This window comes from Platalea leucorodia (assembly GCF_965183815.1).
Source record: "Platalea leucorodia genome assembly, chromosome: 7".
Lineage (NCBI taxonomy): Eukaryota > Metazoa > Chordata > Aves > Pelecaniformes > Threskiornithidae > Platalea > Platalea leucorodia.
Window position 1 is genome coordinate 5,682,979 of NC_138829.1, and position 23,843 is coordinate 5,706,821.

At 37.6% G+C, this 23,843-nt stretch overlaps 1 protein-coding gene across 3 annotated transcripts in view; it reads right to left on the bottom strand.

Moving 5' to 3' along the window:
* Window positions 1–1,054: 1,054 nt before the first annotated feature.
* EXOC5 (exocyst complex component 5) overlaps window positions 1,055–23,843 on the bottom strand; it is a 29,296-nt gene continuing 6,507 nt past the window's right edge. For 2 of the 3 annotated variants that reach the window (XM_082317501.1, XM_082317500.1), the window contains exons 3-18: window positions 21,509–21,656; window positions 20,909–21,103; window positions 16,630–16,694; window positions 16,152–16,180; window positions 15,890–15,999; window positions 15,370–15,414; window positions 15,138–15,278; window positions 13,957–14,039; window positions 13,278–13,487; window positions 11,933–12,080; window positions 9,614–9,722; window positions 8,777–8,897; window positions 7,929–8,015; window positions 5,093–5,201; window positions 3,867–4,082; window positions 1,055–3,396 (exon numbers count right to left, since the gene is read on the bottom strand). In XM_082317501.1, coding sequence (XP_082173627.1) covers window positions 3,208–3,396; window positions 3,867–4,082; window positions 5,093–5,201; window positions 7,929–8,015; window positions 8,777–8,897; window positions 9,614–9,722; window positions 11,933–12,080; window positions 13,278–13,487; window positions 13,957–14,039; window positions 15,138–15,278; window positions 15,370–15,414; window positions 15,890–15,999; window positions 16,152–16,180; window positions 16,630–16,694; window positions 20,909–21,103; window positions 21,509–21,656 — 2,005 coding nt within the window. In that variant the 3' untranslated portion in view covers window positions 1,055–3,207. The remainder of the gene's footprint in view (window positions 3,397–3,866; window positions 4,083–5,092; window positions 5,202–7,928; window positions 8,016–8,776; window positions 8,898–9,613; window positions 9,723–11,932; window positions 12,081–13,277; window positions 13,488–13,956; window positions 14,040–15,137; window positions 15,279–15,369; window positions 15,415–15,889; window positions 16,000–16,151; window positions 16,181–16,629; window positions 16,695–20,908; window positions 21,104–21,508; window positions 21,657–23,843) is intronic. The other variant, XM_082317502.1, reaches the window with a different exon arrangement.

Consider the following 23,843-nt stretch of genomic DNA (forward strand, 5'->3'; position numbering starts at 1 on the left):
GGCTGCATATGGCTGATGCGTTTCTGCTCCTCACAGTGGAAATAAGTGGAGCTCACCTTCACAGCATCGCTACCTATCCTTCGCAGCAGACCGACGCTTGCGTACCGATGGTCTCTTCCTGGCGACTCCAACAGCTCCAAGGTGAACGAGCAGCTCCACGCCAAAGTATTTCAGCCAGCCCCCCTCCTCTAGAGCCTCACTTCATTTCGAGGTGGGACGCTGCTGTGAAGAGACTTTAATTCCAATCCTGCTTATTCTCCTAGGTTGATGTGTATGTCAGGTTTCTATTAATCACATTTTAACTGCCTCCTTCTATGCTACTTTATTTAAAACTGCTTGTTCTCCGTATCCTTTTAGTTCATGCCTTCTTCACTTCTCACCCTCTATTTCTAAATAGCTAGATCTTATTTTTCCAAGCACTTCCATTTCCCAATGTTTTATATTTTGATTTGTGTTGAGAAGTATTCTTAAAAGAACACCAACTCCTTCCTGCCCTCTGTGCATACGCAAACAGAATACAATACCAAATCATGTTAATAAATTATAGGACTTGTAAAAACACAGCTGATTTTCGAGCCTACAACAGTTTACTGCAAAGCCATTTTCACCAATTGTAGACAACATAATTACACACACATACACACCTCCTCTCAGGCATTCATTTGGCTGCCAGCCTGTTAAATGCCTATGTTCTGGGAGCGAACATTAGAAAGGCAATACTTTACCTCATTACATGAACGTTAAAAGGCGTATTTGTATTTTGGATAGTACTTTATTGTATTCAGAAGCCACTGGAAATATTTTCCCAAATTACATGCTATAAGAGCTGTAAACTTAAAAAGGTGTGAAAATTATAGTTCCCCGCCCCATCCCCATCCAACTTGTATTGTAAAGTAAACTTACTGACAACGCAGTCTTCTCTAGAAATAGAAACTCTTTCAGTGTGCACATGGGGAGGTTTTTTAAAGGAAGGGGAAAGGGAAAGCTCACACCAGTGATAAATTTGGTCAGTAAAATTACTTTTATTCTTTTTTTTTTTTTTTTTTTTTTTTAAATAGAAGGGCTTATACAATTGAGTATAAAGATATTTGAAGAACATGGAAATGAAATGAAAGAAGTCTCTGGCAGGAATTCTTTTTATTGAGGAAGAGTTTACATATCTAAGTTTAAGTATTCACCTACTTTTTGCTGCCTCCTGTTAACAGGCCTAATGAAATATTGCACTGAGCATATGCATGGAAAACACAGCTAATAAAGCAAGAAGTATGGTAAATACATTTCACACAACCTTAAAATAATTCAAACAATCATACAACAAATTCTGAAGCACTTCTGTGATCTGCAGTTGTAAGATGATGTTCACTGTTCTGAAGTGTTTACAAATTGCCACTTTTTTGTAGAAAGATTTTGTATTGGTTAATAAAACCACAGCCTTAAAATTGTTGGCTTTCAGTTACAGAGGTAACAGAGAGGTATCATCTGAACTCACATCAGAGCTTTTGAAAAAAAATGGCAGCAGTACAAGCATGTGCCTCCTCCAGTGTCCAAAACTCTTTGTGGCTTTGCCATGGCCAAGGAATAGAGCTACGCAGCTCAACAAAGCAGCCAGCCTCCCCAAATACTTCGAGACAGTCTGGCATCCGTTCTCTTGTTTACTGATACAATGCTCTGCTAAATATGAAATGAAGCAGAACCTCAACTAACCAAGAGAAGTTCCACACACGTCTGTCACTATTGACTACACCTGGGAATTCATTAACAAAAGAGGAAAATAATTTTATTTGACCGACCCATAAAGTAAATTTATAGAAGTGTTGCTCTGAAGATGGGAGAGAAAGAAGTTTCCATAACATACGGTGAGCCCACAGTAGAAATAAGTGTTACAGATGATTTCTTCAGGGATGACGTAAGTCAGGTTGAAGACACAAACCACAGCAATTCCAACCTGTTTTCCACAAGAGCTCACTCTGAACAAAGGTCTATTTACAACAACTCTCAACTGCTTGTGGAAAAGCTACCCCAGAGGTTTCAGACATCACTGTTGCTTCGATTCAGTACACGCACATATGGGTCCATCTCAGAAACACCTTGAATAAACACTGGAGCATAACAGGCACAAAAGTAGCCTGTCTCCAATATTATGGTCATGATCAGTGGAAGAGAAGCTTTTGCACACTTCAACATTTTATATTGCTCAGGCACTGAGGATCAATTATCTTCAGCACAGGAATTTTCAACTCTAGGTTTCTGCTAGAGCTGCTGTCCATTCCTCCTGTATATGAAAAACTGGGCTACATTTTATCCTTTCACTTCTTTATAATTTGAATTTATTTACAGACAAAACAAGAGACAGGAGAAAGTTCTCTTCTATTAACCCAACAATGGGCACCTTCACCTTGTAGTAAGAATGCCTTAGGCAAGGCAGCTGCATTTACTTGAGGAGCGTATATAAAATTCAGTGTGCTGGCATCAAACAGAAACAATAATGTCAGACCATACAACTCCAATACGTTCTGGTGGGCCCTTGACTTCGGTACAAAAAACCCAAAAGAACCAAAAAAAAACCCTCAAACTTTTCACCACTTCAGTTCTGTTTAGAATGCTACACAATGAATAAATTACATCTTTCTGGGATAGTGTTGCTTTTACTCCTACATCTCAAAGAAATTCCAAGCTAATTAATTAGAGCAAGAAATTACATTGAGCAGGATAACATTTTAAATGAAAGAAATTACTTAGAAACACCAATCAAAGATAATTTGATTATGATTAGCTGTGCTGAAGTCTAAGTCATTAAAATTGATGAAGAATGTTTTTACACTGGCCTATTCTATGTAATCCATTACCTACACTATGCTCTGTAGTTCAAGTCTAACAAATGGTATCTGATAATTCAATATTGAAGACTAAAATACTTTCAATGTACCACTTGCTTTCCTACACTGACATGTTTCCAATTAAAAAAAAGAAAATCAATAGCAAGTAGATTTGCAAACTTCTTCACCGGGAGAACTTTAGCTTACATGAAATATCATTCTAATTTTTACCTGCTCGCCTTCTACATAGTCATGTTTAAATATGGCTGCTGCTTTATTCTGAACAGTAATTATCCCACAAAAGTTACAACCATGGTTTGGTAAGAAATCATTCCCTGTGCTTTCTAACAACTGAGGCCTGCCCAAAGGTACAACATTTCTTTCCATGCTCTCAGCTGAAGTGACGAGCAAGACGAGCAGACCTATAGTCAACACGCAGCTGAACAAAGGAGTGAAGGATGTTCTTGTCCAGATTAGCAAGTTGTTCCCCTGAGCAAACTTGCTTTAAATTATCCGGGGCTACAACCAGAAGATTGCAAAGTGCATGCAAGGTATCAAAGAGTTGTAACACCAGCGCAATCTGTGGTTAAGAGAAAAACAGAGAAAGACAGATATTAAGAGTTAGAGTTGCTTCAACTCTTGTGATGCGTTGTCCACCTAGATTCTCAAAGTACTTCCTCCCTACAGAGGATTTACATCCATCATTCTCTCCTCATGTGTGCATAAATAGATATAGACACATGCACATATACATCTGTAGGGAGATATGCACACATGCAAAGTTGTACATAGAATACATAATAATGCAAACTCAATACTTCTTCAATACACACACATAGCCTGCAAGTAATAAAATGGTATCGGGAAACTGCTCTTCAGGACTTGATAAAGAACTGCTGGTATAGTGACAGAATATATAACATCAGCATACAAAATGGGGATATTCAAACAGAAACAAACTATTTTTATGAAGAAAAACCTTCCGATTAAAAATAGAGTCCTGCTACTAATTTCAGCATGTCTGTACATCACTAACCTGTGCATGCTTACCTTGAAGTCTTTGGCACACTTCCTATATTCAGCCACGTCACAAATAGCTAGCATGCCTCCCATGCAACTGTAGGAATATTGCTGTAGGTGTTCATAGATAAGTCGATGAAAACGAACTCCAAGCTCCATCAAAACTGTGTCCACATTCTTACCATCCATAGATTTTCTAATCTTTTCCACCTGCTTTCTAACATAGCCACAGACTTTAACACAAGCCTAAATAAAGAAAAAAAAAGAATTAGGTAACTTACTTTCTAGAAATCTGTTCTTCTCAAAGTGGCTTCCACATCATAAGCTGAAAATCATCACCAAGTCTTTAAACTTCCCACAACACATAATTGAAATTAGTAATTTTCCAATTAATAATTTTCCAACAGGTTTTATTTGCCACATAAAGATGCAAAAATGCAAGTAGAAAGATGGATGCAAGACAATATTCAGTTATAGTTTATATCAGTTCAGACTAGAATAGTTAAATTTGGGCTTTTAATTCAAACAATGATCAACCAAGGGTGGGGGGGTGGGGGAAGTGATTAAAAACCTCGTCACCTGCAATTATAAACCCAAATTAACATGCAGGCATCTTCACCCTTCCCACATAGTACCAGACTCCATGTTCTACTGCTCCACTTCTCCCATTCCCACCTGATTGCAGGTAATCAGGCAATGCACTCACTTCTTCCCATTGACTGTAATTTGTTCTCCACTCCTCTCTGCATTGTTCCCTAACAAGAGCCTAACGTACTCCAGCACTACAGCTTCTCAGCAGCCTGTAGGCTGGGATTCAGACAGATGCGGTGGTAGAGACAACGTTCTGCAGCAAAGAATGTTCATGCCATACCCATGATGCTTTGTCATGCTCCTGCCATTCTAAGGGGAAAAAGCAACTACAGAGTACCTCATTTTCTGAAACTGATAGCTTAAAGCTAATTATCCGCTAAAAACCTTGTTCCAAATCTGGGCATCTTGGGAGGGGAAAGAATGTGACAGTTCATCCAGCACCTACTGATTTGTCTGACACTAGATACAAAACTGCTAACATTCCTTTTCAGTTTGAGAAAATAGTCTGCAACAAAGTTTGGAGGTGCTTAGTGCAAAATCAAAGCTAACTAAATTAATCAAATGCACGTGTTGTCTAATGCATGTTTGGTAACGAACATCTTGTACCTAATAACACTCCTGAGCATCTGAAGCTATACTGATGAGCAGGGACTTAGTTTACTTACATTAGTATATTGAATCAAAACATTGTTTTCATCTTCTGGTTTAAAATCCGTCTTCTTTTGCTCTGCAGCCAAGATGTGCTTCATCTGTCCAATCATACAATTCAGCGTCCTTTAAAGTTACAAATACAGATTGGGTTTTGAAGGGAAAATTTTAATTTCCTTGATTTTTATATTTACATATATTAATATGATTCTATACAAAAGTAAGCAGCATAAAGCAATGACGAAAAAACTCCACTACCTAACATTTCAGTAATCTACAGAAGATACAATAAATGTTTGCTTTTAGTGTAAGAAGCAAGTGGTGCTAAGGCATGTCAAAGGAAATACTTCATTTAACAGACATGCACCCGCACATACGCACTCTTCTGAAGTTGCAATGCAATTCTATAGAGACGATATGCTTGATTTTACTCAAGCAGTTAGAAAAAGGAGAATCAGCCAAAAAAAAAAACGTAATAACCCTAAAAAACTCTTTCCTCCAATTTCAGTGTCTTGGAGCACAGCATGCAGCATGCTGGCCAGCTGGTTTTAAAGGGGACACATTAATTGTAAGGTAATCCATTCAAATCCAGCTCTTCAGAGAAACTGGATAGCATTCTTCAATGCAGAGAGAATCAGAAAGCGGAAGGAAGTATTCCAAAGTTTAGTAGAATTAGATCACATTGCTTATTACTCAGAAGCAAGCATCAGAACACACTTGGAAAATGAAGGAGGGGGGAAAAAAAAAAAAGAAAGAAAAAATACCCAGGGAAAAACCCTCTTCCTTTGCCAGAGCTTGCTATTTTTCCTGTTCTGAGGAATCTAATAGCGTTTTACAATGTCATTTATTTCTCCCTCACAGGACTTACCTTTTCAGCACATTATCTAAGGTCAAGGCCCTGGTTTACTTTAAGTCCAAACTAAAGGTCAAACAGCAAAGCAGCGGAGAGGAGCTGCATGCCCTTCTCAGTGCCCACCTTTGCCAGGAACCTCCCTCTGTCTTTCCTTCCCCCTCCTCTCCTTCCCTTCCCCACCCCTCCAACCTCCCCAAAGAAAACAGTCAAGGCCATTACAGGCCTTGAAGGATTCAAGTTGGGGTGAAGGGGAGAAGAATATATGTATCCAAAGAGAGGGAAAAAACTTCTTTTCTGTGCATAGAGCTCAGACTTGCATTTCAGGTGTACTTCATTCAACAATCCACGTGCCAATAGAAATTTAAAGAAATTATATCTTGCATTCTCCGCAATTTCCATTTTCAATAAATACTCCCAGAAGGCTGTTTACACAGAATACAAACTGAAAGAAAACCAGTTGAACTAATTTTGTTTGGCTAATAAATCACTTTTACAGAGGTAGACATTGCTATGAATGCCGTTCAAGAAGCTGCTATTGTACTTTTTCAGATTGGATAACGTCGAAACCATCAACATTTAGAAATTTGCTTTTATTTTTTTAAATTACATCATTCCTTTAAGCAGGATGATCAATTCTCAACAGCATCAGTGGCACCACAAAGCAGCATGTAAGCAGGCACACAAAAACATTTTACATGTAACATTCATCTCAAAACTAATCTCTCTTTTATACGTGCCAAAGCACAAATGTTTTTGAAGTCTCCACCCACAAACCTTTGAACGTACCGTTTTCCAACAGGGACTTGTTCCCCTAAGTCTTGCTATTACTTTTAAGAGATTAATTATTTTACACAAACAGTTACAAACTATTCTAAATGCTGATGACTGACATATATCTGTCTAGATCTAAGCTTATGGCCTCAATGGTTCAAGTATTTCAAATTTTATGTTTAAACCTCCAAGGTCACTTCTGGCAGAAGCAGCTAAAATCTCAATTGCCACTTACACATCCTCTATCTCCACCTTTCTTTTTGCACCTGCAGAAAACGCAGGTGCAAATAACGTATCAAATTTCTTCCTCATCTCTCTGCAGAAAGTACCCAGTAGGACACAAATGCAACGCCTTTTTTTGCTATACATTGCTGTTCTCATCCCTCTCCAGTATGGTGTGATCCTTACAAAAACCTCAATAATAATTTCCAGAGTAGGCCTTGTTACCCACAGGATGCCTTCTTCCCGTTACTGCAGAGAGAAAACAGGCACAGAAAGCTTAGGTAACATGTTCTAGGTTGACTAATGCCACCTTGAAATAAGGGAACACTACATGCATCCCAGACCAAAGTAGAGCATCGCACAACAGCTCCATTTCCTAATATTAAGCTTTTTAATTTGTTATTTTCCTCTTCTACAAAACAGCTATGGTTTTAATTTACAATTTTTATAGCTGTCTCCTCATTTTTATTTGGAGAAATGGGGAAAAAAAAAAAGATTAAATGAGTCACTCACAACCTCAAAGCAAGTCAATGTCAGAATCAAAATTATTCCAGGTCTACAGACTTCTCTGACTAGGTCTAATCCATAGCACTGCACAGATTCAAGCAAATCATCTAACCTATTTTTGTCAAAATTTGCTCCTAATGGAAATCCTGCAAGTCTTTAACCTATTTCAATCATCATTCCTCCCTCCTTTAAAGTAGAAAAAAGTAGTTTGAGACAGTAAGGCAAAACTGAATTATTGCACTCTCTCAACATAACCAAAATCCTTTAATATCCTTACGAAAGTATTTATGGGTCAGAAATCTGCCACAGAAAATATGACCCTCTAAACAAACAAAATCTAAATTTCCTATGCACAATAATGCATACTTATGGATTTAATATTTTTTTTTAAATCAATTTTGTGTTCAGAAATAACTTACCCTTAAAAGGAAAGCTAACATACATCACAAAGGAGTTTTACAAGAATTAATGATTAACAGAAAGTTTAAATCTCTACTTGCCTATCAATGCCCATATCCAGCTTCACTTCCATTTGTTCTATGATATCCTTTTTCTTCTGAAGGCATTCAGATAATTTAGGAGAAGAACTGCAACGGTATAAAGGGTTGGGTGTGCGACAGTGTTAAAATATCAAAACAAATTTGTCTGCTGGGTCTGCTACTTACAACAGGATTTTGTGAACATTCCCATCCCATCAGAAAGGACTAGTTTAGACGGAGTTAGCTGGCCTCAGAACAACAAATCAACAGCCTGAAGAGCCATCTGACCCCGAGGAGGATTTGCTGAGTGCTGATAGGCAGTACTGTAATACTCTTCAGGCAGTACTGTGCCTTCTGAGCGGTGCCTCTCAGCTGCTGCCAGCCCCGGCAGGTGAGCGAGCAAACCCAGCTTTTCACGCACAATATCACAGCGCATCAGTGTGCTCTACCTCGAGTGTATCCAACCCGTGGCTCCCAACAACATGCAGCTTTCCTGCAGTTCACATCTGGCTCCCAAGGCATGGCCAGCAGCCCTGACACTGCCAGCTCAACCCCAGGTGCAGCCACAAACCCCCTCTAGTCCTGGCTTGTAATGCAGCAGTGAGGTCTCTAAGGAACAACTTGTCTCTCCTTCCTATCAATACTCCTGGAGCTCCCTCTCTCCCATTAGTTCTCCAAGTTACCGATTTGTTTACCTTCCCTTCTTCTCTCTCTCATTACAGCATTTTATCTTCCCACATCATCTAGCTTGAACCACTCCAACAATCAACTCCTCTTAACGGAGATGAAGAATGAATAAAAAAAAAAAAAAGGGCTTTCTTCACCAAAAATGACCATTCACAAAGGAAATGCTAATCAAAATAAGGTACCTGATCAATGGCATCAGATGATCATTGAACTGCTTGTCGAATAAATGGAAAATAGTATTGGCCTGGTGGACAACATCCAAGAAATAAAGATTTGCATTCTTTGAATCAGAAGAGGGAATGCCTATAGCAAAGAAGGTTTCATTAGGATTGCCATGATACGCAGTTCTTATAACTAGCATGATGATTTTTAAATATGCAGAATTTTTCCAAGAACGCTTAAATCAGAGGCTTAGAGTTTCAAAAATTTACCGTGGCGCCATATACAGAATACTTCTCATAGCTATATCAGGTAATAACCATAAGCTTAGAAATATCTTGCTTTTAAAATTTCTAAAAGCAAAATGGAACAGACAATTTAAATTATTTCTTCAGAACACGAGTTTTATGCTTTCCTGTAGGAAAGATAGGGTCTCACTATCAGGATTTTAACTTCCTTAATACAAGCAGTTTTCTTATTTACTGTCACTCTTTAAAATGCACAGGTATACAAACAAGCACAGAATTCTTATAGAACATAAGACTCTAAGCCTTAATATAAAAATATTCTCCTGCTATGGCACAGAGAACAATTAAAAGTGGCAGGGAGTGCTGATGTCCCAATTTCTGTGACACAAATGTTTTTGAAGGGAGTAGCATGTTTCCATCTGTGCATCAATTCCCTAAATGGAAGCCACACTTTAGAAGACATTAACTGCTGACTCCCAAATACACAAACCAAATTTCATTTAACCAATACATTCCAAACAGCGCCAATCAATAAGGCACAACAAGGATCTGCAAAGATCATCTGCACAAAAAGGCCAATGAGATGAAACGCTCAGAAAATATTATACTCACCAGCAAGGCCCGTTTCTAGTGCATAATCGATGTGTTCAGTACATAAGAACTCTACAAGCATAGAAAAAATTCTGAAAGCATTCTTCGGTAAGTCAGATGGATCAGAGAGCTTTAAAGAAAAAGAAAAAAAATTATCCTAAAGGTCAGTTCTACATACATTTGAAAGTTTATCCGATATTGTGAAAGGGATAAGCTTAAAATACAACAAGTATTCCAGAATAATTAGAATTTTATTCTAAATTAAAAGTATCCATACAGAGAACTACTCAGGAACAGCCTTTAGTACCAATAAGCCCTTCAGCATTAACAAGTAAACTGAAGCCAACACGCCACAGGATGCTACAGAAAGCAAGAGTATGAACGGTTTCTAATAATAATAATAGTAATAATAAAGGAAGATATTAATTAATAGTCCTTAAAACGCAATTGTCCAGATGTAATCTCAGGAATTACCTAAACTGCATACCACTGGATGCTGGGAGAAGGTACACAAAAAAGACGATTCTATCCATGCCCTGCCTTTTTTCTTTTTTGCTAAGCTTGTGCCACTGGCCACACTCAAAGACGGGACCCTGGGTCAGAGGGAGCTTCCGTTTCACCCAGTGCAGCTCTTCTTTTATCACTGCCACAGTGCTGCAGACAAATAATGCAGACTGAACTTCAGCTACGTTTATCACAGTTCAGCTGGAGTCAACGGAGCATGAGAATTTTTATTAAGTGAAGTAATGCCCACATATACAGAGAGCATCTGTACCTTCATGAGCTGTGAGCAATATGGGATTTTGGACAGCAACATGTCAGTAAATCCCTTTTCTAAAGAAAAATGTGACAGGGCTTTTGCACCTAAGAAATATGGCTTTGGTTTTTAAGGAATTACGTGAAGACTTTATGAAGCTAGGAATAAGAAAGTTTACTACTGCAATTCAAGTTAATTTATGTAACACCCCCAAAGATTTCTGCTGTATTCCCAAAAAAACCAAAACAAAACCCCCAACAACAAAACACTGTTACAGAGATTTCCAAACACCAAAATGCTGAATATACGGTTACATTCAGAATTACCAACTTATTTTTCTTAAAGCAGTCACAGCTGGGACACGCAGCGTATCTGCATGCATCTGTCATGTGATATAAATATTACAATTAGTTAGCCAGGGACATATTTAATGTCTCTTTTGCATAGTGAGTTGCCCTGACCACAAACAAAACCCTAGCAGCGTGTATGATAACAGAGAAGTTATACACCTGTAATTCTAAAAATCTCCTTATATGCCAAGATCCATTTAGCATTGGTTTCCACCCCAATACATACAATTGTTTTCAGACCAAGTAAAATTCTGATCCCAACAGGAAGAAGAAAAAAAAAAAAAAAAAAAAAAAAAAAGTTGTGCACAATTGGGAAAAGTTAGTTTGTATCATGAATTTAACAACTGTTTCTAGCACCTACCATATTGAGAAAAATAATGATCTACTGCTTGTCTTGCAGTCACTGACTTTCACCACTAGGAAGGCGGTCAGCTTGGTGTGCACAGGTAACAGTGCTGCATCTGTATTTTGTTATATCTTTGGCCCCTCTGAGTTCATAAAATATTAAAACTTCTGAATATCTAAAGTGTTAAGTTTTTCTGCACTAAGCCAATTTAGAATGTTAGAGGCATTAAAATTTGTTAGAAATCAGTGTAGTTAGCTAATAAAAAACCCCTAGCATTTAAGTTTGCAATTCAGTTTCAAGGGTTTTCATTTACACTAAAGTATCAGACAAACAGTAATTGACAGGCAGTAAAACCAGCGATTTAATCAGAAGGAAAACACTTTTTTTTTTTTTTTTTTTTTTTTTTTAGACTAAAGCATTTAAAGAACAGTAGAGGGTTAGCAAGGTAAACAATGTTAAAGATTATTCCTCTCAGCATTTTACTGGTGATATTCTGTAATGCTAGAAGAAATGGCACTTGACACAGGAAAACAATTGTTGAACTATTCTCTATATTTTTACAGCAGGAAAAAAAAATTACACTAAAGGCTTCTCAAGTCTTGGGTCTAATTTAGTAAGAAAAGCAATGCAGACAATAGGTTTAACCCTCCCCACTTCTTCCAAAAATAGACAGTATTAAAACCCAGAAAATACAACTAGATCCACATTTAAAATCAAACCCTTAGCCTCCACCATGACCTTGATTCAGTGAAAAATACAAAAGAATTAATTTGTTTAATAATGTCCTTCCTTTCTTCCTATCACGCTTCAACTGAAAATTGAACCTCAAGATTTGATTTCACACACAAAGTTATACCATTAATGGAGATCACAGGAAGCAAACTTACCCTGTGACATCTTTCAAAAGCTTGTTTAGTTTCTTGCAAAAGGTTAACGACCACTTCTTGCGACAGAAAAGTTTCTCCGTGTGTGTCAATACTTGGCCCCAGTGGTAAGTTCGTACGTTGCCTTATTCTCTCTTTGAGGTCTTGAATACTAGAACAAAGATATACCAAAAGAAGATTTCACTGGATGGAAATTTTGATGCTCAAATTCAACAATGACTTAGGATGTTTTAGTTGTTAACTTAAAAAACAGAACCTAAGACACAGTTTAGGATAGGCAAGCATTAAGACAGTTTTGCAAGCTTAAAAAAAATTGCCAGTAAATGCAAAACTACCACCTCTCATCCCATGGTCAACTGTGTTCTACCATGGCACGTTCACACATGGAACCAGCTGTTCCCCATTGTGGAATAAGAGCAATTTCTATCGAATCCTATGGCACTTATGCTCTGCGGACCAAGGTTAGCCTCCATACATTCTGTCCCATTGTACTTTCAAAACACTAATGACAGCTTTCTATCTCATCCATGCCCACAAATCCTCTCATCCTCATCCACTATCTCAGCAGTCCTGATTTAGTCAAGCATGCTCCAACACATTTCCATGCATAAAACAACCCGTAAAGTCAGTCGCTACAATCAATTTAATTTTCCCCAAGAAAATTAAATTTCATCTTTGTTTTGTAATTCATTTAATTACTTCGCTGCTGCTGTTCTCTCCAAATCACTTTTCATTCCTGACACACTGAACCCAGTAGCTCTTTGAAAGGTGCAGTAGTCTTATCACCTCTGCTTCACACAAGTTTTAATTCTTCCTTTCCCACTTCTCACTACTCCTTTATTAGAGTTTCTCTACCCTGAGGATAATGAAGTCTTGTTTTACCTTTCTCTAAGTCCATTGCATCTTCTGGGCTCATTAAGAGCTTTCTCACTGACATTGCTATGGTCTTTTCCCCTTCCTAGGTCTTGGGAGGGGACCACAAGACCTGGGCAGGTGAAAAAAAATGTATGCTTTTAGATACACACATATACATGCTTTAGGTACCTTAATTTTGCTTCAGTCCTTTTGTGGATCTGGATCCTAAGTTGAAACATAGGTTTAACTGGTATTTTTCATTTCCCATGAGCGTATAAATACCATGCATCACCTTTCACATGTACCGAGAGCAAGACATTTTTTAGCAGAAGTTAACACAAAGTGACAGCAAATTATAAAAAGCTGTAGGTCATTTTAGAAGCCTGCTCTTTTGCAGTTCATCACTGTACATCTGACATGGCAAATACTATGTTTCTCCCCTTACCGCCTCCCTTCCATTTTGAAACCACAAAACTTCACAGAAGAAACTTACCCTCCAGTGCCAATGGACCTCTTCTGGTGGTTTTTGGAATCATAATAGCGTTGCAGAATCATAGCACTCCTACTTTTCAAATAACCAATTTCCACCTCAATGTAATTCTCCAAGTAGGAAATGAAAATGGATTTGATAAGCTTAGACAAGAAAGTCTGCTTATCAGTACCCAAGTTAAATTCCATCAATTTGCTTGACAGATTAGTAGTTCTTTATGCAAAAGAAACAAAGAAGGGGAGAGGAGGAAAAGGTTGAATTTGTATGAATTACAGCATTACATGTTTGTAAAGTACATAGCACAACGGAATCCTGATTGCGATTAAGACTTCTAGCAGCTTTACATTTAAGTAAAGAATTTCGCATAATTCATGTTTCATTACATACAATACAACTGCAATCAAGTAAGTCGCCAGTGAGATGTGGAGGACTGGCTTTTGAGAGTAATTTTAAAACTGTGCAAAGATCACTATACTAAATACTTCCCATTAAAAACAATAATGGCAATTTTAAATTTTCTTTAGGAAAGCAATCATTGTAAAGGTTAATGGGCGTAACAATTTTTCAATTTTTATGAAAAGTTTACATTTTTGGCTTCTCTTCCTACGTCTTGGTAATAAATCAATCTGTTACAAGAGAATATCTACAACAATCTACAATTTCATCATCAATATATAAATACCTTGTATATAGATCATAGAGATTCTTAAGATACTGTTCTGCATCTGATTTCCTGTGTTCTTCTAGCTGGTCCTTTACGTAACTCTGTAAAATTTGGGTACACATGTTAGAAGAATAACTATTAGCCACAGGTCCTACTCACTACTTGCTAGATTATACGTAGTTTACTGCAAAGTGTGTATCTTACTTAAGGTAATTCATATATTCTTTGTTTTTAAATCTCTAATTTACAGATCCTGCATTATCTACAGATAGAGTTAAATGCATCTTTTAGAAAGAAATTATTTAATAATATAAAGGAGCAGTGTGTGAAGGAAAGACAAAAGACAAATTGCTTTGAAAACACGCTTGACCAACAAACACAAAATCCCCTCTTTTTAAAAATCAAAAGCAGTGGAGGCCTAGGGGCATTTCTGCAGTTGACAGTAAGCAAAGGAGATGCTTACATATTTGCTTATCATAATACATACACAAAGCAGATACAAGCTTAGAGCCTTCTTGTCACTGAATACTTGGATAAAAATATTATTTACCATAAAATAGTACGTCAAAACTGACACACAAATTTGGGGTTGAAAGACAAGCGCAATCTCTACACTATAAGGAGAATAACATCTACAGGGAAATTGTTTTTTGCAACAAATACTCCTGTTGACTTTACACACTCGAGTGTATTGGCAGGATGGAAAACAGTATTTTCAACTATTCCGGACTTTCATATAAATATTGCATTAGCTGCAAGACAGTATTCACAACATAAGTTCTTTTTGCTTATTCAGTGCTAACCTCACACATGAAACCCAATTCCAAGAATGAACAGATTAAAGACACTTATTAAATGTGAAACTTCTTTTCCTGATGTATTCTTGGTAGGGGGCATATAGAAGAAATCAAATATGCATATGACATCTTGTGAACTAGCTAATGAACACACTGATTCCCCTATAATTTTACATATTGATTTTGAGTATTTTCAGTTGCAGTGTATTCAGAGTAGAAGCAGCTTTATTTGATATAGGCTTGATTATCTTTCTGAACTGTTACAGAGCAATCAGCCGTGATTCTACATCCGTAGACAAGATTACAAATACTGTAAATTCTCATTAATTGTTATCACTAGATATAATATTTTTGGACGAAAAGTTTCCTCAATGAACTTCAGCATGTTAAAATTTGAAATACCTGAAGTTTAACTTCAAAGATATTTTGAATGAGTTTGGCTAGCACAGTCTCTGGATTGCTAAAGACTTCTCCAACTTGCTTATTCACTCGCTGGCAGAGAATGGCTGCATCTTCAAACACATCATTCCTCAGGAATGCACCCTAGAAGCACATTTCATAATATATTTACGACAACCTAAACAACTAAATAAATCAACACCCAAAGAGATACATGTAAAACAAAATGCATTACCTCTTGACACTGTTTTATGTACACATCAACGCAATGGGAATAGCCCTATGGAAGGAGCAAAACAACTCAATGTTAAAGCGGGGTCTCCAAGCTTTCAGTATAAAATGAAATCAAGGAAATACAACCCCTGCGAAAAAGTTACTGAAGAAAAAAAAAAAAGATTCATCGGAAGTGTAGACTCTTTCAAACCCATTTTTGTCACAAACCTAACATAGCATCACTTACCACCACTCTACATGGATACACACCACAGGTTTCAACACCTTCTCAGGAATGAAAGTCAGTTCACACACAGACAAGAAAAGATTATCTTAGAAGAATCATCTCTACTGACACTGCCTCCAGTCCCCCATCATCTGCCTCTTTTATTCCCCTGCATTTGATTTCGGATGGAATATCTCCATATTTTTGAAGTTATATATGTTATCTGACATGGTGGTTGTGCCCATGCAAATATGTTCACTTATTGTATCGTGGGTTGTCTTACTTATGTATTTAAATTAAAACCCTCAGTTTTTACCTTAAAATGAAGCAAAACTGCTGCTACTTCTCTCATTCTGGAGATTTCGCCCCTCCGCTGTGCACTGGTAAACTCTTGAATTAGCTGGCACTCTAAATCATGGTACTTACCTGAAGAGGAAAGGGGATAACAACGAAAATCCATCAGGCTACGTAACACAAGCACTGACAAAAACTGTAATCCTGACGGTATTGCATACTTCTTTAATCATCTTTAACAATTCAAATATAGGAATATAGATTGAACTGGATAGATAACTTACTTGCTATCTTTGATTTTACTTCAGAAAATCTGTTAACAACAAAAATACCATGATTAATTCAAATCCACATCACAAGAGAACTCACAGACATCCTACATCATTAGTAACAGGCACTCTACTTAAAAATGAAAACATGCAACGCAAAGATGACAGAAAAGTTACACGCTTTATATCCATAAAAACCTGCAAGCATCTAATTCAAATCTAGCATTAAGTCAGCACGGCAAAATTATCCCATTACAAGTCTGTTAAGCAGTTTAGGATGTGTATGTAAAGATGATCCTACAACACGAGTGTGTGAACACAAATTCGAGAATAGAGGAGAGAGAAATAAGCACACAATCCATCTCAAAAGCTACATGAATCACTAAGTAAAGCACCAAAAAAGTAGACAAGGGAAGTATCAGAAAATTATAGCTACGTGAAGTTTGTTTGTTTGTTTTTTTGTTTCTTAAAAGATGTTCAGATAGAATTTTACCTGTCAAAAGGCAGTTCCTGTGCAATCAAATGCAGTTTCTGAATAATATCAGCTGCCTCTTTAATCTGTTAAGAGTAAAACATGACAGAATTATTAAAGAAGGTCTGATTGTGGGCTATTCCTTTCCTCCCCCTCTACTATCCAATTTTCATACATGTAGTTCCTATTTCTAAAGCTGGTTGAGTTGATATACCTGTGGAAGAGATCACCCCCTTAAAGCTCCAGTAGGTACTTTTATGATGCTTAAGTTTGGGGTTTTTTTTTAAACATGAAATTATATAGGTCAAAACACGACAAAAAGTCTTTTATATGTTCGCATTGGGCATGTCTGTGTAGGTGTCTAAGCTACCTGGACAAATAGCTTATCACTGCACTATGCCAACATAGCTTGCAGACCAAAGATTCCTCAGGGCTGATTAGATCGGAATGTGGCTAGAGCATCTCATGAAAATTTGCACCCTTCCATTTGGGAATGAAATATATAGCTGTAACACAGAACTGGCTTAACTGCAGCGTTATACTTTACAAGGGATTAGGATGAAAGTCTTACTGAATCACACCCAACCAGAAGAGATGTCTGTTGAACTCAGGAGTGAAATGGCTAGCAACCCTTTCAGACATGTCAGGAAAAGCACTAGGGAATTCTTTGCAACTGATGAAATTAGCTGTATAGCTGTATCCAAAAAAGCCATGACAACACTTGGCATGGAGAAGGGAGGAAGGGGAAAAAGGGGATCAAAGTGGAGCATAGTTGGAGTACCTCACATTCTCCCAAGGAAGGAGAAATGGAAGTTGTATTAGAAATGATAAACTCTTGGAGTTTAAAAAGATCCAAAAAGGTCCAAAGCGAAGATCAAGATGAAAGTTAGTTAATCATGCATCTACAAAATATGAATAGTCAAAGCAGCATGCAAATTTCTGCTCTGTCCTGGACAGCAAAACCTTTTATCATTTATTCTTCCACAATCAGTCAGCATGGGAAGCACACCTAATTAGCGCTTAGTGACTGTTTCACCAGGCTGACTAGAACTATAGAAAACACCAATTTGAAAATGTGGGGAACAGAGCTGGTTGCAACTTTAGTTCAGTGGATTGAAGGACACAGTGTTGACTGGCCCAAACCGAACACAGCTCTGGGATGGTTTTACAGGCTTTACTATGCTGTCTTGCTGACTGGAAGGCACCTCGAAGGGGGCGATGAAAGCTCCAGCTACTACATTCAAGCAAAAACCTTTATAAGCTGACGCAAGGGAGAACATGCAGTTTATCTTGTTCTGCCTGTTAGTCGTGTTCCAGGGAACTGGAGTGAGAGGGAAGGAAGCAATGAAATCCTGTTCTCCTACCGCTTAGAGCAGGTTGGGATTAAAACTTTTCAAGAATAGAACAAGACACACAGGTAAGAATACAAAGCAAAAGCATCATGCTAGGTTGGTTGTTCAGCAAAAACAGGGGCTCTCGTAAAGTATATCCATTCTGCTTATTAAGAGCAGCTTATGTTTTGAACTGTCAGCTTACAATAGCCTCTTAAGTCAAAAGCAGCTACGCTCCTCAAATAAATCCAATGAAACAGCAGTTATTTCTATTAGCTTACAGCAACCTTAATACCTAAGTAACAATTGTGATCAATACTGATGTCATTAGAGTAGTCTATATATTAGCAGTTATTCACTGATGTTATAAAAAAAGAAAAAACACCCCACAAACGTAACATTTTCTTTGTCTCCTCTTCACACAACCGCTGTTAACTAACTTAGATTTTATTGAATTCAGGGCCTTTTCTTATGCACAACAGAAGCCATGACAAATCAATTCTCCATGGTTTCTGCTTAAATCTGGACATATTTCATTTTTAATTGAATCAGGCTTCTGTAAACTATTAAATCAAAATAAATATAGATTCTGTAAAATACAACTTAAAGGCTATAACATACCTAGAAAAAATCTGAAAAATCATGGACAAATAACAGCAAGAGAGAATTTTAATGCAAAATATTTTTATGAGCAAGTTAAAAGGCATAATGCAATAATGTTGAGTGCAGACCATAAATGGAGAAGAGGATGCAAGAATAATAGTAAACATATGAAATACAGGACAATGCTATGGCATGATAAACAGGTGAGCTGCTAGATCTTTCGATGGTTTAATTGTTTTAACTGGGGCGATTTGCTCACTTTAGGACTTCAGTACAGGAGAGGGGCTGGTTAGCTGGCAGCGCAAGGGAAATAATAAGGATTCAGAGGATGAAGACACACAATACATAACACGGGACAAGACAGAAAGGAAAAACCTTCACAGAGACAGTAAGTTAGAAATTGCTCAGTACGGCCAGGAGAAAGTAACGTGGGAAGCAACAACTTGAGTGAAGGGAAAACAAAGGAATCCAACAGATTTTAAGAACTGACATTAGTGAGAAAAATACGTATTCCCTAGGAAATAACTGCATTATAATTCTTTTCTTGCCTCTCCGTTCACAGTATCCCCTGCCCTCAATGTCTCAAAGAAAAACCCACACTTGCGAGGGATGGCATAGTACAAAAAAATCATAACATCCTCCAAAACACTATCAAAAACCCACATCAGTTCGAAGATCTGAAGACACTGACAAAGCACTAACATTTTACATTTATTTGTTACTACCTCATGCTTTAAAACTATTTTTAGTTCAAAGATGCATTAAGACATGATAGCACATGTCTAGGCAGGTTCTTTTATAAACACTACTTCTACTTACTATTTAAACTAGAAGGCAAAAGGTTACAGAACAGTACTAACCCACCTTGACTGAATTAGTCTCAGTAAGATAACTTGTATCTGGAAAATCTTGCTTGTGTCCCCACACATTTCCTCTGCAGATGGGCACAAGACTTCTGACCTTTACTACATTTGTCTTCCTCCAGATTTGCCGACTATCTTATTATTCTTCAGGGTGTATAAAGATTAATTTGTTTACCGATTTCCAGGTTTACCCTGTTTATCTACCAGTTTTTTCAGATCCTCCAACAAATTATCACAAAACTTTAAGTGAAAGATGAATTCTATATGAGATTCTTCAGCAGACAACACATAATTCTCTAACTTATGCTTTATTATTTACCATGTTGCCATTTAATACTTTTAAAACACATGTTTTATTTCTACTTCAAAAAAAAAAAAAAAAAGAAAGAAAAACTTATGCAGATCTGGAAAAGGCTGTCCATAGAAGAACTTTTGTTATGTTGCAACCTTTCTGATTTCTTAGGAAGTCAGAGAAGTTTTTATGTGCTCCCTCTTTGATTAGGGCAAACTATCAATTACCATATATCCAGAGACCATGAATCAAAAGTCACTGTGCAACTGACTTCTGGGGAATACAACTATATGAAATGATTAGTTTTTCATTTCCCTGAGAGATACCTTCAGCTCAGTAGATAGGGGATGGCTATTAACCTATTCTCGGGTCCTTTATGAGCTGCATTTCAAGCACATATTTTTTGCTGAATGTGCAAACCAAGTTTTTGCTGTTCCCACATACTGTAATTTTTTCCTGACTACAATCATACCACTGCACAGAATTTAAGGAGAGCGGGAAGATTCTTCAGGACACACCTCAAAAAAACCCAAAAAACAAGCCCAAACCAACTTTACTTATCTTTCAAACTGCATAAGGAAATGTAATATGTGCCCTTTTGCTGACAGCTGGACACTTTTCCTTCAGTTTATTTCTATTAGCCACACCATTCAGATTATATTTGCTTCATGAACGTACTCTTGAAGCATAAGAAAAATAAAATGCTTTAACATTTCTTTGAAGTTTTCCTGCCCAGTTCCTCTAAATTCAGAGGGTGGAGACATAACCACAGGACTACACAAAGCCCAAAGGCATGCTGTGACAAAAAGGTATCCAAGGCCAGTGGACTGACCCAACAGAATAAAGTTTCACAAAGAAGTTGCATTCAGAAACGTTCTGCATTACAGACTGGATCTGAGGCAAGGGGTTCAAAGGAAAAAGGCAGATATTGTATGCACTCTTAAGTTGCCCTCCCAGCATTTCTCAAATCTCTGATAATTTCATAAAATGAAAAATGCCAACATTGCCACATTAAGCATCAGTGAATACAAATGCTTTATCAGCAATCTGCAGCCTAGTGTTGTTAATTTACATTTCAGAACAATGAAACTTTAACAAGTCAGTCACTCACTGGTTTGAAGTCTGACCATGGTAAGTCATGGTAGCAGCTTGTAATTAGGGCAGTACTGCTTATTGCTTTGAACTGCTTTCATCCCGCTGACAGCTCTTACCTTTTCAGAGTTTGTAAAAACATCAGACTTCAGCTCTCCATCCAGAAACTCATTAAAGTATTTCATCAGCTTCTGAGCCTCCACAGCCCGTTGCCGTGGCGTGTTTACCCCCTCCAGTTGGTCGCCAAGGTGACAGACCTTAGTTGCTACATAGCTGATGTGCTCATCTAGTTCTTGGAAATGTTGGAAGGCAACCTGGGAGAACATAGACACGGACACAAAACTCATGATTTCCATTTACTGTACTTTAGGAAACACTAGATTTACTTCGGTAAGAAGCACAGCAAATGCAGGCATCAGCTTTCCAGGTGCTGCACCTCAGAACTACAGAACTGCTCAGAACCACTAATTAAGTACACACAACTGCTTAAAGGTTAGTGTCTTCCTTTAAACTATTGTGAAGACTCTACTTTCAGAATAGCTAAGGCTCATTAGTGGAACATGCAGATAAGCCCCCTTTGACAGGGGAAATGGTTTTCCATCAAACTCTCTTTATTCTTATCTCAAACAGTAGCACGCTGTACCAAAAAATGTTAATAGAGCATGTGATGCTTTTAAAACTTGCACAGCTTAGCACTGACTATACTCTCTAGATTTTACCTGGTTGCTTTTCTGCAGCTCTTGTACCTTCTTGGCAAATTCCTTTGCTTCCTTCTGGCACTGCTGTTCTAGTTTCTCCACCTTTCTCTGAATCCTTTCATCCATTACCTGTAATTCTTGGATATGATTTACAAATTCTTCCAATAATCTGATTTAAAATAAAATACAGGAAAGCAGACTTTAGTTTGAAAGACATTGTCTTCTGCAGAGAGCTTAAAAAACTCAAAGAAAAGAACTTGCCTGCAAGGCTGATATAAGCATGCCTAACTTACAAATGCTATTTTGATTTAAACTACATCACCCTAGTTGTGTAGAACTCTATGCCTACATAAAAACTATGTGGTCACGTAAAAGGTAGGCCAGGGGAGAGGGGAATACCTAAATACCAATCACTCAAGAACGTGGCTCTGCCACAGGTACAAAAATCCCTATATTCCCATCTTCCCTAAATAAGTCTCACAAGGACAAAGAGACCTTAGGCCACTACATCCCTTCAATGGAAGAGCTATAACAGGAAAATATTTTCTACCATACTGTACATGTTACTGTAAACTTGTAAATCAGCATTCTATTAATAGGCAATGAATACAATCACATAGTCTCATAGTGTTATTTTGGTTATAACCATGTTGCTTCCTGACTTCACTTCTTTTCCTCCTATAACATATATAATTTTAAAGCATTTTTTTTCTGCCCTTTCCCATCACTTTGATTTTTCTTTCAGACTCACATTTTACTCTTCCCTAACACAGTACATCTGAATGCATTCTTAAATTTCCTCTATTCTTTTTCATTCCATTCTCAATGTCTCTCTCTTTCTCATTCTTGTTTTTATCCATTCTGTCCCATTCCAGTCATCTTTTCAGCTTATACTCTTCTAAACATCCCAGTTGCTCATGCTCAGGAAATGGATTATTCCCAGATCCTCCATAGCCATAGAACTCATGCTAATAACTGAAAAAATATGAAAGATTTGAGAACTCTGCTGTCCAGGTTTAATGTCAAAGCAGAAGAGGAGAGGAAACGGGAATCCCTTCCAGGGAACTATTTCTAGACTACCCAGGAATCTGCATTTTCACATATGCTCTGTTCAGAAGGTATACTGTGAATGTGAAGCCCTTCCAACCTGCAGTGCTGCTGAAAGGCAGAATGAGCGTGCTGTTCCTCTCCCGGCTCCCCCTGCACAGCCTGGAGACTCTCAGCAACCAGAAGGGGAAAGTAGAACCTATTATTCTACCCTCACACGACTCCTTCCCAGTAACAACTACAGTACCTCTCTTGGCCAACATCTAGAGCTTTCTCTGAGCAACACCTAAATGATACTAAAGTGATTCTCTTCAGTTGAATGGAGGGTCACCAAATTTTCAGTCTTAACTTCTGCTGCTTGGAGCACGTGAACTGCCTTTTTGCTCACTTTATTGGTCTAAAAACCTATTTCAAGTGATATCTTTACAACAGTAAGTGACTTAAAGGCACAACCTATTAAAGAAAACTGGATTGGGACAGATGTTTACGACTTCTTTCCTCCACTTCCTGCTTGCCAGAAGCCCAAGAGTAAGCATGTTGCATTAGATTCCACAGAAAACCACAAGGAATAGACTTAAGTTTACAGAAGTATTTTCTAAATAAAATTTAAACAATAGTAAGTGACACAAGGCATACTTTCAAACAAAAGCCTAGAGAAGTGCAGATAGTTCCTATTAATTTTAACAAGCTGATTCAGTTCAGTTTGGGCTTTGTTTTTTAAACAGGTATTGTGCCAACTCAGCTTTTATGCAAGTCTTCAATATAGTGAGAGAGGAAAGAATGCTCAAGTAGAAGAGGTAGCTGCTGGTCAGGTTTCTCAGAACAGAAAAAAAGAATCCAACATTCTTTCTGCCAAACAAAAGCATCATCTTCTAAAAACAGAAGAGAAAAAACATACACTAAAAGGTTTGTTTCTTTTTGATATTAATTTTGGCTCCCTGCCCAATACTAGAAGGTCCCACAAGAAAAATATTTACTGTTGTAGGATTCTTCCACTTGTCCTGAAAAATATGAAAGCACTTCACAGAAGTGAACACAAGCAAACCAGCATAAATATAAAAGATGGGTTAAACTGAGTTGGTATTGGTACAAATCATTAACTACCCTAAAGCAGCTACTAGGCACAACTGTGGGGAAAGAGCTACAGGAAGCAATGTTGTGTATTTCCAGGCTTCTTCCTGCTTAACTCAGATGTAAAGCTCTGCATAGGATACGGGCCCCAGACTGAATGTCAAGGGTTCAAGCATCTTGCTAGAACTCCAACAATATCCTTCCTCTTCTCATAGCCTCCAAAGAGCCTGACTGCTCC